The 16,726-nt window shown below is 35.4% G+C and overlaps 2 protein-coding genes across 4 annotated transcripts; one reads left to right on the forward strand and one right to left on the reverse strand.

Moving 5' to 3' along the window:
- Positions 196-5,270, reverse strand: LOC105173880 (mediator of RNA polymerase II transcription subunit 17). 3 transcript variants are annotated; one of them, XM_020693475.1, is made up of 10 exons: positions 4,996-5,270; positions 4,809-4,880; positions 4,361-4,592; positions 4,049-4,268; positions 3,136-3,249; positions 2,840-2,925; positions 2,340-2,727; positions 1,744-2,202; positions 1,248-1,565; positions 196-750 (listed from the first exon to the last, which is right to left on the reverse strand). In XM_020693475.1, exons 3-10 carry the CDS (start codon positions 4,447-4,449, stop codon positions 436-438), a joined length of 1,989 nt encoding a protein of 662 aa, XP_020549134.1. In that variant the 5' UTR covers positions 4,450-4,592; positions 4,809-4,880; positions 4,996-5,270; the 3' UTR covers positions 196-435. The 3 variants fall into 3 exon arrangements, with proteins under 3 accessions (XP_020549134.1, XP_020549135.1, XP_011094122.1); XM_020693476.1 differs by lacking the exon at positions 4,809-4,880; XM_011095820.2 differs by having other exon boundaries at positions 4,809-5,270.
- Positions 8,999-16,411, forward strand: LOC105173960 (ATP-dependent 6-phosphofructokinase 6). Its single transcript, XM_020693970.1, has 14 exons — positions 8,999-9,437; positions 10,364-10,410; positions 10,522-10,561; positions 11,112-11,174; positions 11,252-11,389; positions 12,442-12,600; positions 12,746-12,799; positions 13,404-13,472; positions 13,900-14,029; positions 14,320-14,573; positions 14,692-14,740; positions 14,813-14,967; positions 15,884-16,046; positions 16,202-16,411. Exons 1-14 carry the CDS (start codon positions 9,336-9,338, stop codon positions 16,279-16,281), a joined length of 1,503 nt encoding a protein of 500 aa, XP_020549629.1. The 5' UTR covers positions 8,999-9,335; the 3' UTR covers positions 16,282-16,411.

The raw sequence follows: 16,726 nt of genomic DNA on the forward strand, positions 1-16,726 counted from the left end.
GACGGTGCTGAACCATAATTACTCATATTTTTTGGAGTTCTTGTGTTTATAATGACAAAATGAACTCAGCCATGTAGGCATGTCTCTTTTTTCTTTCTAGTCTTTTCTAATTTACTTGCAATATCACTATTTTCTTAATTATATTGGTTGAGCGGTCAGACAAATGTAGTATTAATTTAAATCATGATTCCGAAGTTAAGTAAATCAATGATGTCCGGTAAATATTAAAATCGCTAATTCAGGCAGCACGACACATTAGTTTCACACTTATTTCCAAAACATAATAATTGGAATTGCAAGCATATGAACTTGGAAAAAACTTATACCTGCTAGTTTGATATGAATCATTGAGAATCCGTATACCTTCATGTGAAGAAGAGATGTCACTGAAATTCAAGTACACGTGGCTATAAAGGAGCATCCGTGATCGATCCCTCAACAGCTGCACAAGTTCAAAAAGTCCAACAATGTGGAGTACAACACTTCCAGAGACAAATATCCTAAGAATTTCCTGCTTTCTGATTCAACATCAGACATGTCTGGATGAAGCTTGTGTTCCTCCACGAGTCCATCATCCACCGTTAACCACCAAGAGATGCATCCCTTAGTATCTTCGGGGTCCACATGGGCCACCAGTCGAACTATTTCACCCTGATCCAGTTCGAAAGCAAGGGATAAGAAATCTCTGTTTGCCTTGATACCAACAGTAAGGGCTTCCTCATGCAGCCACTGGATAATCTGACTAGCGACCTGCAGAAGAATTTCTGCAAAAATTAGTTTTAAGTGCGTCCATGGAACATTAACCATACTCTCCAAACGTTAAAAAAGTGTAAGCTATGAGTCTGATATGCCTTATACAAGCTAGGAGTATATTATGCCTTAACAACGCCTGACATCTTCCAAAAGTTCTTAACTTTTTTGGACATTTTCCAAAAGTTCCCTTCATGAATTTCAACCATAAGGGGCGTGAACATCAGTCATCAGTTATGAAGTGCAGTTTCAAAGGGAGGGAAAAACGAGCGATATTAACTTTAAGGGAATGCCTCTAGCAAATAAATGTTTTTCTGTATGCTACTGTGGATATTCAGAAAGAACAAACACAATTAGCAATTCTTCTGGTTTACCTTAGAATGCGTACACAAAGCACAACCACGGTTTCCAGCTGGGGAAATTACATGGGCCTCAAACACGCAACAATAATCTCAATTTAAATTGTCTAATACATATTGTATATATGATTCACATACCTGCTGGAGGAGTATTATAGGAAGATCAACCAAGTCACAGTCATATCCATTAATAGAACTGACAGTGTCAGGCCTCCCTCTGAATAGGCCAACAACATTTGGAGCACCTTCGCCTTCTACTCTAATGGAATCATCGATCACTAGTACCCGGGTCCAAAACTGAGATCTTATGTTCTTCACAGCGGCGGCAGTAGGTATTGGAATTTGGCTACCAGCATGAAGTATGGATTGAGGAATCTTGACTGAGAGTGTCCATGAAGATGTCCGAGAATGCCAGGTCGGATGAGAAACCAAGTGGACATATGGTGTCCTGTAGACCTGCAAGTTCAAAAAATACATCTAAGTCCATCTATGCATAAGCACAAGCACCAATTTATAAATTCTTACAGTTATTAATATTACGATAATCATTTCAAGTAAATTTTTGTTTCTAAAAAATTTCTCTAAAATGAAATGTTATTAAGTCAAAGTGTCAGGAAAGATATCCAGTCTATACCAGATTTTCCAGCACAGACAGGACTTTGTTTGAGAAGATTCTGTGAGCAAGAGACATGCAGAAATGACCAAGAATGTTCGAATTCTCCTTAAGTGGTTGGCCAGAAATTTGACTTCTAGACGAAGACATGGCCTTGTTTTTCGCTTTCACAAACACATGTTCATGAAATACTTGTCGCAAATAAATTTCAAAACCAAGCGGACTTGGGATCCCAAATCTCTTTGGTTTATCGACCCCTCCAAACTTCGGTCCATCAACTGACGCCGAAGGTACACATGAAGTTTCTGTGGTGTTTCTATGTGATGCACCATTTGTTTCATCATCTTGACTAGATGGTACAAGTGAAATGGAAACAGATGCTCCTTGACCTATGCTTAGGCGCAGATAGTTCTCTTTTATGCCGGTCAGGTTCACACCTAATGATGGATTGCATGCTTCACGATTTACCAAATCAAACACCTGGAAAAACAAAAGTTTAATAAGAAGTTACATACAAACTGGCAGCAAATATCCTCCTTTTTTGCATAGCTTGTGGTCGACGTAATGAGGATAAGTAATATGGAAAAAGATCGTGAGCATATTTGAGCATATTATACCTGCTCATCATGTATGGCTCGATGAACTTCACGGAGGGTTAAATGTATTTCCCTCACCCGTTCGTCATTGCTTGCATATTCCTTCCCAGGTTCTTTCGAAGAATCATTGCCCCCAGCCGGTGTCTTGGTCACGCCCGATTTCCCCAAATTAGAAGCAGAGCTCAAACCAAGAACCTCAAATTGAAGAGAGTGGCATGATTTTTGAGGCAAATTCACTGCGAGCATTCCAGCTGCATCATGCTCAATAGGAATTGTAGACAAGGAAGATGGACGAAATATAGCAGCCGAATCATATAAGGAATTGTCAAATAAGTCAATATAAAAGCCTTCATTGCCAGAGGCAGCAGCCACCAATCGATGTCGTTTAATTTTCCAGTTTTGTTGCAGTCTAGCATCCATAAGGAAACGCACTAGGATTAACATCAACATGGAGGAGAAAAGAGATGCCCCAGAGGCATTATGTAACTACAAACTGGCTTTCTCGGGCATTCACAACGTACCTAATGAGGGCACCATAAAATCTAGCTTCTCTTGCTATTTGCTCTTCTAATGATTTGGCAGATTGCTTGAAGTATTTTCCAAGATTCTGGAAATCAACATAAGACCTTAAACATAATGTACCATAGCATTTAAATGCAAAAAGTTAGGCATCGAAAGGAAATTGACATTCTAGCTGCCAGAAAACCAATAGAATACACTTAAAAAATCTAAATATTGTTTACAGCCAATATATCCTACAAATTTAAAATTTTCTTTTTATTCATGACAAAGGCCAAATCTAGAAAGCCTCTAATACCCGGAAACACTGTAGCTTGGTAGCCGTAGACACAGCAAGGTCAGATAGATGCTCGTTTGGCAACTGCTTTGGCCGTGTCATGCCTGCAACTGTTACAGCATCATTTGCCTCTACCTGTATGTGGAACATTAATGGAACAGAAAATTAATTAAGACTCGACTTTACTCTATCACCATTTTTTCACAACAATTCCTTCTGTGAACGGTGTTGTTTTACATACCAAGTGCAGAAGGGGAGAGAGAAAAGGAAAGAAGAAAGCAAAATGAAACTATCATTCAGTAAAATCAAATAAGCAGTCAGAACTACACTTAGTACTACAGAGGTATCCAGAAGGCTTGCATGCTGTAAACATCAGTTCCATACAGTTCATCAAGTTGACACAGCCTATCTGATTGATTTAGTAACATGCCAAGAAATAAGTTGATTAAAGGACACATCCATCTAAAACTTAAACCCCAATCAATGCACAAATGCAAGCAATTCAAATTCTCCTAACAAGAAGCTAGATTAATGGCTTAGCAACAACAGACTACCATGAGGATGATGCATTGCAGAGATATTACCAGAAGATTAAACAAATATCATGATTTATCCTACATGTACTAGTATTTGTAATGGCCATCAATATTGATCTATGTGGTCAAACTCTAATTGTTGAATTTTAAATTGACATATATGGACATGCTCTAATTATGATACTGGTATATGAACTTTTAAAATACCTATCAAGAGTAGCTTCAGTTAAGCATTTGCATAACTAATGGAATTTATTAACTTAAACACACTCAAAGCAGAACTCACCTGAACTGCAATTATACTTTGAAGCATTGTGTACATTGCTTCACCCACATACACCAAGTCACAGAGAGAAACGAACTGTCAAATGCAAAAGCGAATAACTTAAGTTCTTTACCGTGTTGATGAGGTCGATTATGACGGAGAGCTCTTGGTGAGCCAACTGCAGGTTCTCCACCAAGCTCTGCCATGGCCATTGTTGCTGACTGGTTGATGTACCCTCCTTAGCACTTGCACCTTCAGACTTCTGCTTCTTACTTGGATCCTCTCTCTCCACCGCCCAAGCAAAGTCTATTCTCCTTATCAAGTTGACTCTCTTCTCATCATAACCTACATCACTGCCAGAAAATATGCACCAACCTGGCATTATCAATCTGTATACCAATTTTTACTTTTAGTATATATGGTGAAAAGGAAGTGTTGGACTAACGAGGGGAAGCGTTCAAAGCCATTTTCCTCCAGAGCTTCCAGCCGTTTTATTGGGAGCTTGTCGAGTGAGATTTCAAGATCTCCGTCCATTTTCTTATAGAAAGTTTCAGGGAACTCAGCCAGAAGATGCGATTCAGATCGTAGGATGCAGGAAAAACCTGGGATTTTCTGAGATTTTATGAGAGCCTTCAAATAAATTAGGGTATGACTGAGAACTCCAGAGCGACCTGTTTCTGAAACAAAAACACATTCAGACAAATAAATTGCAGCATAAGAGAATGAACAAAAGAAAAGAAGCATAAATATTGAAATTAATACATGAAAAGAAAATAATCTTCTTCATCTTGAAAAACCGATTTATGTGAAAGAATGTAATTCCCGTTACTAAAGAACTTGTTCGATGGGAGTAAGAGAGCGAGAGAGAGAAGGAGGAGAAAGGGGATACGAACGAGAGAGGGTTGTTGTGGTAGTGGCAGAAGGCGGAAAGGGCCATGGACGCTGCTCTTGAATTCACCCATTGCCTTGTCGGAATAGTGAAGAAAGATAAAGGAAGAAGAATGTCACCTAGCTCGCTCCCAGCAAGTCCATATGTACACACATAGCGGAAATCAAGAATGCAAAAAGTAAGTAATTAACCTTATTCTCGACAAGAGAAAAGAGGACGAACGGTTTTGTAGTGGCGGCGACGACGGTACAAAGGCTGGACAAGCAATTTAGGAATTAGGAATTTCGGCTCAATTCCCTAATTGCAAATACCAAAAGGGTTCCGGTAAGTGGGTGAGCGGCGGACTCGGAGGGCGCCGCTGTGGAACCGCGGCTTGTAGTTCACAAGGGTGGCGGGCATGAGATCCGGTGAAGAATTAGGAAGGAATTTGCTCGAGAACATCAAATTTGTAATCGATAGGGAAAAAGAAAAATATATTCTGTACCAAAGTGAAAAACAATTTCTAAAATTTTTGGAATAATACTTTTCGAAATGAAAATTTCCTATTCAAAAACCCATGAAAATTTATTATTGAATTTCAAAATTCATTTAATTGATTTTTAGGATAAATTACAACGACCTCCCTTAAAATTTGGTATAATTATAAATGCTCGTTGTTTGAAAAATTACCAATACCGCTTAATTTTAACTATCGTCTATAATTAGTCCAATTCGTGAGATTTTTATTTATTTTTTTATGACGAATTGATCAAAATGTTCTTATGGATTAAAAATTATAATTTTATTTTTTTTATTTTTTTCATAGACGAAGTAGATAAATTTTTTTATAATTTTTTAAAATTTTGTCATCCATCTCGTTCGACTTTTCTATAAGTTTTTAATTTTTTAAAAAAAAATATAGTAAAAACAAAATTGACAATTTCATACCTCCAAATAATTACATAATTTTATAAAATATCAAAGGGGCATTTATAATTATGTCAAATCTCATGGAATGTGAATGTAATTTTCCCTCCTTTTTTTATTTTAAATAACCAATTATTAACATCTACTTAATCATTTTTTTTAATTTATTATCTTTCAACGTGTCAAACTAAAAAAAATCACGGATAAATTATAACGAACCCCCCTCTCCACTTGATCGATATAGAAAAATACTTTTCTATTTGATCACCCGCTGTGTGTACAGACTCTCGGGAACACAACATACATCAGAATGCATAGAAGATCACTATCATCTTATGATAGGCGACAGATCCAATTTTGGAACTTACCAGTCTTCACACATGTTCTGACTGCACTGGAATAAGGTTTATTATAACCACATCAGAACATGGTTATATTTTACCAAGTATTAGATACAGTCGTCCTATATATGAGATTGTGTGGATCCTAAAGTTTGAGGACTAAACCCCATACTATCGGAGTCGATGAGTTCAAATCATACCGATCAAGCCTTACAAACTTCCATATGACGACTTCCCGCGAATCAGTTCAGTCGGCTTGACAACCTTTGCCAACCAACCACTAAAATTGGATAGACGTCATGCGGCTGTCACCTATGAAACACGGTACCCATCATATGGATGCAATATTTAGTGCAAGTCACAATAAAACCCTCGATACCTATTTTCGATTTGGAATATTTCAGATCCAATCATCAGAAGTTGGTTTCATAGTTGTCATCAAATGTGCAATCCAACTTCATTAGTTGATTAGTGATCTGTGGTTTTTGTTTCAATATACGAAAATTACAGAAGTAAGAACAACAAAGTAAAGTCAACTGAATACTTACTCTCATTCATTTAATTCAATATTACAAAATGAAAAGAAATTGCTTAAATAAATTACACAACAATCAATCTAATTAACTTTTTGGTAACCTACTGATAGGGTATCCCTCCTTAATCGAAGCTCGATAAATGGGGGATTCTGCCTTATCCCCAAGATCTAGATTATATCATATCCCTTCCCTTAAATATGATACTAATTTATGCATTAAAGTATTAAGATTTATTTTAATGGTTCCAATAGCAAAAAAAAGGTCCCAATAATTTAATTTTTAAATTATTGGATCCAACCATTTTTGCTCAGATTAATGCATATTAATTTATAAAAATAAAGTATTTGATTACAGTGTAATTATTACAATCAGTAACGTTTACGTATGGAACGTGAAGTAATTATGCACCCAAGCATCCATATTTTTCTTGATTTAGCATTTTTTAATTACCTTTTGAATGGAGAGAAAAATAAAAATAAAAATAAAAGATTTTTGGACTCAGAGAGAACTTTAGCAAAATTCTCCATAAATTCCCTCACTGGCAAGCGGTTATAAATCTATGGGCTAAACATGTAATTGTTAACATTTTGTGGACTCACAGATCAATAACATACATCTTCATGGACCAAGTTAGAAAAAATGAGATTTCTGAATTAAATGAATCTGATCTACTCAGTATTATTGAATTAAATATAATTGATTGACTAGAGAATAATGAAATATGTACAACGTCTTAATCGCATTATGTTTGATTGGATGGATTTGAAGGTAAGAATTTCAAATCCTTAAAATATATCATTAGAATTTATTTGAATTATTTATGTTATAAAAAAATTCAAATTCTTTGGATCGAAGGGATTTCAAATACTTAATAACAATTTTTTTTAATATGTTTGAATAATTTTAAATTTAAAGGATTTTAATTTTGGATTATGTTTTGATAAATATGAATGGATTTTAAATTCTTTTCAAATGGGGTCATTTAAAATATTTTTTTCAAATTATCCCTCAAATTCAAATTCATCAATTTAAATACATCCTAAATTTATAATGGGTAAATTGCATAACACCCCCTATATTTTGGTGAAATAGAGCGAAATTCCCTTTTGTTAATTTTATAGGCAAAAAACTTCATGCGTTATTTAATATATAAGAGTCCCTCTTCGTTGGAAACTAACGAAGCGAAGAGTAGTTGTTATTTGCCTATTTCGAAAGTGGGCTTGGTTTTTAACCTTTTTTAGGAGTACTCTATGTGTGCAAATATCCATTTTGTCCTCTCTTTTTGACATGTAAATATATTATTAATTAATTTAAATATTATTTAATCCAAATATATTTTAATAAATTATATTTATTTATTAAATATATTAAGTAATGAGCCAAATACCTAAAAAATATGTAAAATTCTATAATAAAATATACATTTTAAATTTAAATATTTCATATAATTATAATATAAATCAATTAAATTATTACATACTTAGTTTAAATATATTTAAATAAATTATATTTATTTATGAAATATATTAATTAAACATAAAAATATTATATTAATCTTTATAATTATATTATTTAATATAAATAAATATTTAAATTAAAATTATCATTATAAGTATTTTAATAATTTTTATTATTTTTTAATTTTTTTAAAAAATATTATTTTTACTTGTTTAAAAAAAATAAAAAAGTCATACACCTCCCCCTTCTGCCGCCCACCACCCACATTTTGCAACCCATCGACCTGGATTTGGGCGATGGCGATGGCCCAGTGAAGTGGGGGTTGACCTCGTCCTGAATCAAAAAAGGGGCGTCCGCTACCGACACCCATTTTTTGTGCTGGGCGATAGCAATGTCGCTCAAATTATGCGACGCGACACGTTAAACCTAACTAATTGAAAATAGAAAGTGTGCATAATTTAAAAAAAAAAAAAAGAAATTTTTTAACCTATTTTTTTAACATGGAAGAGTTTTCAATTAAAATTTTAAAATACAATGGGGACTTATACAAGTGATCCATTTATAATTATTGAAGGGATTGTTAGTAAGAATTTGAGTGATTCAAATGTAAGTTTAAAGAATAAAAAAAAAAAAAAAGGATTATTGAATGAATCATCCTTAGTAATGACACAAATATTGTTCATAGAAAAACAACAACAAAAGGTATTTCCCTTTTCTTTCCTTTTTTTGGTTAAAAGAGCAATTGCATTGATTTTGTTTGAAGCTTCAACAGAAAGGCTATGCCATTTTTTCTTTTCCACTTTTGAGTTAAATTAAAATAAAATAAAATATATTGCTTTGTCTCCATTCCATGTGCTTCAAGTTTGGAGTTTGGACAGTATCTCATCTGACCTTTACCCAAAGTTGACCACAACCATTGACGTTTTCTCACCGAACGACAGTAGAGGTACGCCACGCTTCAATCGTCGTACCGCAAAACAAAACCAGCAACTGTGAGGGAAAAGTGCAGCCCAATACAGAGGCTTAAAGGGACTGAAGTGGCGCTGCCAGTTTTGTTCGTCAGCAACTTAGAAATTTCTGCCAATCAACCCTAAAATCAAGGCTGAATGAGAAGATCAGAATCTATGCTTTCTAATTTCTACTTTTCCACACACCATTGATTGAAGTATTCCGCCATAAAAAAAACAGAGAAGCAGATATAGATACAGTTTATTAACCGACTTGTTGATTTGCTTACCTTTGCTCTGGATTCGACTTTCATAGGGAAGAAACGGTAGATTTGGCGAGAGTATGGGTTCGCAGAGCAATCATCAGATGAAGGTGGTGACGGGAGAGTACGGATACGTCCTCGAAGATGTACCTCATTTGACCGATTACATTCCGGATCTTCCTGTATGCCTTTTCCTTTTTGCCTCTTCGTTTATGCATACACGTGCTTCGTCCTTGTTTGCTATGGTTAAGTGTGTTATTTTGTATGTATTGCCTACGTTATGATGTTGTTTCACAGTGTGTATTATTGTGTGCTTGTGATTTGATGATTGTAGCGAGGAAATATGCTTGTTTGAATCTGTATATTTGATTGCTTTTGCTTGAATGCTATATTTTGAGTATTTAATTTGGATCGTGAATACGCATGGCGTTATAGTGTTATTTTGCCTAGTTTTTGATGATTTCATGAGTAGTATCGCGGACATATCCTTATATCTATCTATTTATATGATGTTTTTTGCTTAAGTGTTTTGCTTTGAGTATCTGATTTGGCTCTTGAGTATTCCTGGCGTTATATGTTTACTTTGGCTCGTGTAAGTTTGTATTTATGATAGATTCGTGTTTAGTCTCAAAAACGGTACAGTATGCTGGGTTTATTGTTTGTTTGCACATTAGTATGTTATTCATCATTGAGTGTATATATTTTTGTGACTGTTTTTAGTGAACTATAGTTTCCTGATTTGATTTACGGAATCATTTTAGGTCTTCGTGGACATTATTTTAAGTACTAGCGGCAGTTTTTGTTTCTTAGATTGTATGATTTTTCCATGGATTTGAGCTATGTGTGCGGAATATGTTTTGAGCTGCATTAGAATTCTAATGTGGGAAGTGAAAAATAGATGAAAAAATTAACTGAAATCTGTACCTTGCGGTACTTCCATAGATTGGTTGATCTTTACTCTTTAGGAAATGTAGGAGGTGATGACAGGTCTTACTCTTATCCCATTAAGTACCCTTGTTCATCACTGTCTTAGTTCTCGCTCTTACTGAAATTTAGTCCATCATTTTTTAAAAAAATTAATCCTGGTGGTTCTTGACCTTTTTGGCAGACTTATCCAAATCCATTACGCTCGAATCCTGCATATTCAGTTGTTAAGTGAGTAATCTTCTCTTTTCTGTTCCACACTATGCATATGGTTTCCCTTTTTCAACGAGTTATTGGTTCTTCATGGCTATTATTATATTTTGATATTTCTTTTGATTTCAGGCAGTATTTTGTTGACATGGATGATAGCGTCCCGCAAAAGGTGATTTAAGCTTATCAACTTGTTTTGTTCAATCAGGGTCATGGCTCAGATTTGCTTCTGTTATGTTCATTTCTTTATGCAACCATACGTCTGAATCTTGGCTAACAAATATAAGCATGAATGGATTAGCTGCTTTTAGGGTGAAAAGGGCTTATGAGTTGATATGGCAATACATGATAAAAGACATCATAGTACAAAATTCCAAGTTGGAAAAGATACAAACATCTTGAGGTTTACAGGTCAAGGTTTATATCATTGTCTGTAGCAGGAGTATGAAATTGCTTTTATTTGTCTAAATAAATTCTATTTCATGTTACTAAACTTTTCTGAGAATGTGATTTTGTGAAATTTTGTTGGTTGCTTTTCATTAGTTGATGAGGGTTGCCAATCACTTGCTATGTTTACAACTCCACACATTTTAGAAAACACCTTCTCCAGCCAACTTAATTAAACCCAGGCCCAGAAAAACTGAAAGAATTCATCTCTATTCCTTGGTAGTAGTTCTGGCAGTTCCTTAAAGCTATCCTATTATGCTTGGCGAATGTCACAGGTCGTTGTTCACAAGGATACACCAAGAGGGGTACATTTCCGGCGGGCTGGGCCTCGCCAAAAGGTATATATTCATCTTTCTTTTGTTTAGCCCTTTCGAAGTTCAGCCAAATTTGGTTAAATCTGCATTAATGTGCGCAGGTCTATTTTGCTTCAGATGAGGTGCATGCTTGTATCGTGACATGCGGTGGTTTATGTCCTGGACTAAACACGGTGATCAGGGAAATCGTGCATAGCCTTGATTATATGTATGGGGTCAACAAAGTCCTTGGAATTGATGTAAGTTGGCTGATCATTGATGTTAATTGTGACAATTATTATCTTTAGAAGTTTCTAGTGTTGGTAGAGTTTTAGGGTTTGTTCAGTTCAAATGAGAGGGAAGTAGACGTGAAAGGGGGGAGGGAAAGAATAATAGTTTTCCTTCAAGTTGTTTGGTATGATTGAAAGGGTGTAATTTTCAAATACTTCTCTTTGTTATGTACGAGAAAAATAGATTGAGAAGAAAAGACTAATTTTTATAATTTTACTGATTAACCCTTTTTCTGTTTATTTTATATTAGAAAATAAACAAGTTAATATATACTAAAATAATTTTAGTATATAAAAAAATTAAAAAATGTTCTTAGTAAAAATATTCATCAAAATGAGTGTTGTGCATTTATTTTAGTTATTCCATTTAAATAAAATAGAAATTACTACCAATGATCGACGATATAGTAGGTTTTTCGGTGATTTGGTTATCTTTTCTAAAAAATTATGTACAATTATCATCAACGGGAAGGAAAAAAGAATTGGAAGCAAATTATATATATGGATAATTGAGCAAATAAAAATAAAATATGTACTTTTCAATCTTTTTGGCTGTATACTTTCACTTTTCCGCTCAACTTTGGACGGAAACGAAATTTGACTTTAGAACTTTACCACCCATATAACTTTTCTCCCTAACCAAACACCAATCCTTTTCTTATGCATCCAATTTTACTTCCACTTTTCACCCTGACCAAACAAAGCTTTGATTATGACCTTTCATGATCTGTTGGTGGGTTTCCTCCTTATTCCCTACAGGTTTTGCTACAAAATGCCTAGCCTATATCAACTTTTTACTGTTGCTACATTCTTGTAACACTAATTAATCAATGCGATATGTTCCTTTCTCTGATCTGTAATTTTATGTGAATCTGACATTGAGAATTCTACTGTTTCCATCAGCTATGCTGGTTTAAGAAGATATCATAACTTTCATATCTTCTTTAATGCAGCTTCCATGATAAGGTTAATGCCATCTTCTTGTTACTTCTCTATCTAATGGAAATATCTCTTTTCTTTAGGGAGGCTACAGGGGTTTCTATGCAAAGAATACCATTACTCTGACACCGAAGGTTGTGAATGATATACATAAGCGTGGTGGGACAATCCTGGGAACATCTCGTGGTGGCCATGATACCATGAAGATAGTCGACAGTATTCAGGACCGTGGAATTAATCAGGCATGTGTTGAGATTGTACTTACTATTGAAGAAATCTTCAACCTTCACCTTTCTGGAAATTTACTCCCTCTCTAGCATTTACTGCTACTTTATTGGCTTGTAATAAGCTGCATTTTGGTTCTGATGAACAGTATTACTGACTCAGGTTTATATAATTGGAGGAGATGGCACCCAGAAAGGAGCAGCTGTAATCTTTGAGGTATCCGTATTGAAGGAACAGAGACTTTCTTATAGCATGTTTTGATGAAGTTATTCTCTGAACAGACCTATTACATTGCTTGCTAGACCATATTATCTTATGATAACAAGCTGATTTTTTTTTTCTGGAAAATGGAATTTAGTTTATGATAAACTCTTAAGGCAAGTGTTTCTTCTTCTGCCCTGAATTTGTAACAAGTCTTTCACATGACGGCGAACATGATCTTTAACTACTAATATTTCTGGTCTCCTTAATTCAAAAGTTTACTATCTCGTTAACCTGTTCCCTTCACATTTTTAAATAGGTTATTAAGTTTTTTTGTTTAACTTCCAGCTGTTGCTTTGACTACACTGGATATATGTGAATTAGTTGATGAATTATTGAATTTTGACCTCTACCTTTAACCATGGGTCTTTTCTTCCATCGTCGTTGCATGGTTGAAGCAGCAGGGTTTATAACTGAAACTGGCTCGTACTGTTTTTCCCACCTAAATAATTATATACTGTTTGGTATTCTTACCTACATATGTCAGCTTTTGGGGAGATAGAACGGCTCTTGAGAGAAGCGTCATTCATTTCCATGACTTTTAATTTTTGTTCTGCAGGAGATCAGAAAACGTGGTCTAAAGGTTGCAGTTGCTGGTATCCCCAAGACAATTGACAATGATATTCCGGTATATCTCATTCTTTCCTTCTTATTATATGAGCTTTCTTCTTTGCACTCATTCCTCGTATTGATTTCTTTAGTATATGATTATATGAGAAACTTTTAGAGAAAAAAGCACCTCTAAGCTCTAAAAATGGATCTGTCCACATTGATTTCTGTTCTCCCAGTTTTACAACAATATTGGTCTCAAGGACCAGATGCAATGTTTTAACGCGGCAAATGTGAAACTGTCTGTTTCAAATTTTCTGGTGAATAAATCAGTCCTCAGCTTGTATCATAGGCTTGGGCACATCAACCTAGACACTGTTTTGCTTCCTTCAAATTTTTTATTTTTGGAGTTTATTGTGCCTTTCTATTTCTGTTTTACCATGCATATGATTTATATTTCTTTTCATCTCTGACAAGATTCAGTTTGCTTTGGCTTCTCTAATCAGGTTATTGACAGGTCATTTGGTTTTGACACTGCTGTAGAGGAAGCTCAACGTGCCATAAATGCTGCACATGTTGAGGCTGAGAGTGCAGAAAATGGAATTGGTGTAGTGAAACTAATGGGTCGCTACAGTGGTAAGATGAACCTACGTACACTTAATCAGTAAATATTCTGAACTTTACTGTTAGAAGGACTTCATTTTCCAAGAAAGATGCCAGTATTATTTCATAAACCCAAGAAAACAGATAAGCATGTAAACTCCATTGTGCAAACAACAGAACATGTGGACACCAGATAAAGTATGAGCGACCATAATTTATGAGAATTCCTCTTTGAAGATGAGAATTCCTCTAGCCTGTTTCTTCATGCTAGCATAATTTAAATTTTCCTCTGAAGTCTGAACCTGTTGGAGTTATTGATGCAGGTTTTATTGCAATGTATGCTACTCTGGCCAGCCGAGATGTGGACTGCTGTTTGATTCCAGAGTCACCCTTTTATCTTGAAGGGAAAGGTGGACTTTTTGAATATATAGAGAAAACGCTTAAAGAAAACGGACATATGGTCATTGTTATTGCTGAAGGAGCAGGACAGGAGCTTCTTGCTGCAAAAAATGAAGAAGATGCTTCGGGGAACAAGCTACTTCAAGACGTTGGGTTGTGGATTTCTCAAAAAATAAAGGTATAGGTCATACAGATAGGTTCCTTTGGCTATTAACTAATGTGTTATTTCCTGTATCCATACAGACATACTTTCTCTCTTCAAGAAATTTTAATTAAGCTCTTTTCTCTTTTGACAGGAACATTTTGCCAAGAAAAACAAAATGCCAATTACTCTCAAATATATAGGTTGGTGCGCACATGCTGAAATTATTTATTAAATTTCTTACAAATTGGAGAGCTAACTCGATAATTTTGCAGATCCAACTTACATGATCCGTGCGATTCCTAGCAATGGGTCTGATAATGTATACTGCACTCTCCTTGCTCAAAGTGCTGTTCATGGAGCAATGGCGGGGTTCACAGGCTTTACAAGTGGGCTTGTTAATGGCAGGCAGACATACATCCCCTTTAATGTAAGTTATTTCCGTTCTGAACTTCTGCCCCACCCAATGTATATCTTGATGCTCTCTCTTGCCCCCATCTTCCCCTCTTGCTATATGTAACATACATTGCAACTCTATAGTGCTCCATTCTCGTCTTACTTCCACCAGGAGTAGACCTTAACTTCGTGAATAAACCAGTACCTCGATAGACTCAAAAGCCTCGGCTACGTATTAGTTTTGTCGACCTCTTTCAAGTTCTTGATAGTAAAGTGCCAGCCGCATGCTTGATTGTCTTTCCTGTTGTCGGAATAAACGCTCTTTTAGCCTTACTCTTATCTTTTATTTAGCATCCCGCCACTCCTGAGGCTATCTCCGACTAGACAGGCAAGCAGACTAACTTCATCCCTACATCCTTTGAGGGACTTTCCTTTTTTATTGTTAAGAGTGCTATCGATCACTCATTCCATTCTTCTTTCTCCTTGCAATGACAAGTTAGTCCTACCATGGCTCAACTTATAACTCCTAGTTCTGTTTTATAACATAAATAAATTCTTGAAATTTCATAAATATATACTCCGATTCATGAGAAAACAAATTAAAAACTACAGAATAAATTCAGCTATGATTATCTTCATCAGAACTTGTACTTTCTCTGATGCAATTCCCTTGTATTTGTTCATCTGGGATCTTATACTATTCCACATACCGCTAAAAAGAAATTCTGATGACCAGCAGAGCCGAGAGGTCCACATGATCCACCCATCCCCCACCCCCTTAACCAATGAGTATGAATAGGCTTGGCAGGGGAATCCACATCTCTTTATTAGGTTTTGTTGACTGTTTAGCACATGATGTTTACCTTTCCCCTTTTCACTTGGTTTACAAATAACTGTCGAATTTTAGCTGTGCATGGGTTGTGAACTTGACGAAAAATGTTTGTGTGCAGCGTATTACTGAAAAGCAAAACAAGGTTGTGATCACTGACAGGATGTGGGCGAGGCTTCTTGCTTCAACTAATCAACCAAGCTTCCTGGGATCGAAAGAGGATGGAGTAGAAGACAATGAAGTAGAGGACTATGAAGTAGAAAGCGAAGATGGTGAGAACCCAGGTAATAAAGACACTGGCACAAATGAAATAAAGGCACTTGATGCTTGAGTACTTAATGTTTGCTTGAATTGGCACCGAAAAGAATGATCCTTGTATGCCACTTTTGAAACTTTGGGATATGTACCATATAATTATAACATTAATCGAATGATGTAGGAACGTTATTCAAGGTCATTGATGGTAGGATGCCTCGGCTGCGGGCAGTGAATTTATTTGTCAAAGTCTATATTTATTGAGATATGCAACTCAAAAGTGATTCTTCTGTATGTTTTTATTGCATCCATGTTGTACGTGGGGCAATGACATCTGGTTTGCTGTATTTGCAGACAATAATTGCTCTATTTTAAGGGCCTTGATGTTTCATTAGCTAGGTTTTTTGCTGGATTAGCATGTATAAAACACAATCAAGTTTAGTGAATCAAAACGACATCGATAGTGAATAAAAAAATACACACTGATAGTTAACCAGTTTTACTTCTCAGTACAACCTGGAACCAAGTTGGAAAATTTGCCCGCTCCCTGCCGATGCATAAATGTTTAACATTTAAAATATTCATTTGTTTCGGCGTTTATTCAAATCTTGGTTACATTGACTACATTTCCTTATAACTTACGCTTGTTTACTATTTAAGGAAAATAGTGAAAATTGTTCCTCAAGACGAGTTAGTGTCACCTGAAAAT

The sequence above is a fragment of the Sesamum indicum genome, linkage group LG1, assembly GCF_000512975.1.
Source record: "Sesamum indicum cultivar Zhongzhi No. 13 linkage group LG1, S_indicum_v1.0, whole genome shotgun sequence".
Lineage (NCBI taxonomy): Eukaryota > Viridiplantae > Streptophyta > Magnoliopsida > Lamiales > Pedaliaceae > Sesamum > Sesamum indicum.

Coding starts and splice junctions, on each gene's coding strand:
- LOC105173960 (XM_020693970.1), top strand. CDS start 9,336: ATGGGTTCGCAGAGCAATCATCAGATGAAGGTGGTGACGGGAGAGTAC. Junction 9,438..10,363: donor ATTACATTCCGGATCTTCCT/GTATGCCTTTTC, acceptor CCTTTTTGGCAG/ACTTATCCAAATCCATTACG. Junction 14,030..14,319: donor ACTAATGGGTCGCTACAGTG/GTAAGATGAACC, acceptor TTATTGATGCAG/GTTTTATTGCAATGTATGCT.
- LOC105173880 (XM_020693476.1), bottom strand. CDS start 4,449: ATGGACGGAGATCTTGAAATCTCACTCGACAAGCTCCCAATAAAACGG. Junction 3,250..4,048: donor TAATCGACCTCATCAACACG/GTAAAGAACTTA, acceptor TTCCACATACAG/GTAGAGGCAAATGATGCTGT. Junction 2,728..2,839: donor TTTTATGGTGCCCTCATTAG/GTACGTTGTGAA, acceptor TATGGATGCTAG/ACTGCAACAAAACTGGAAAA.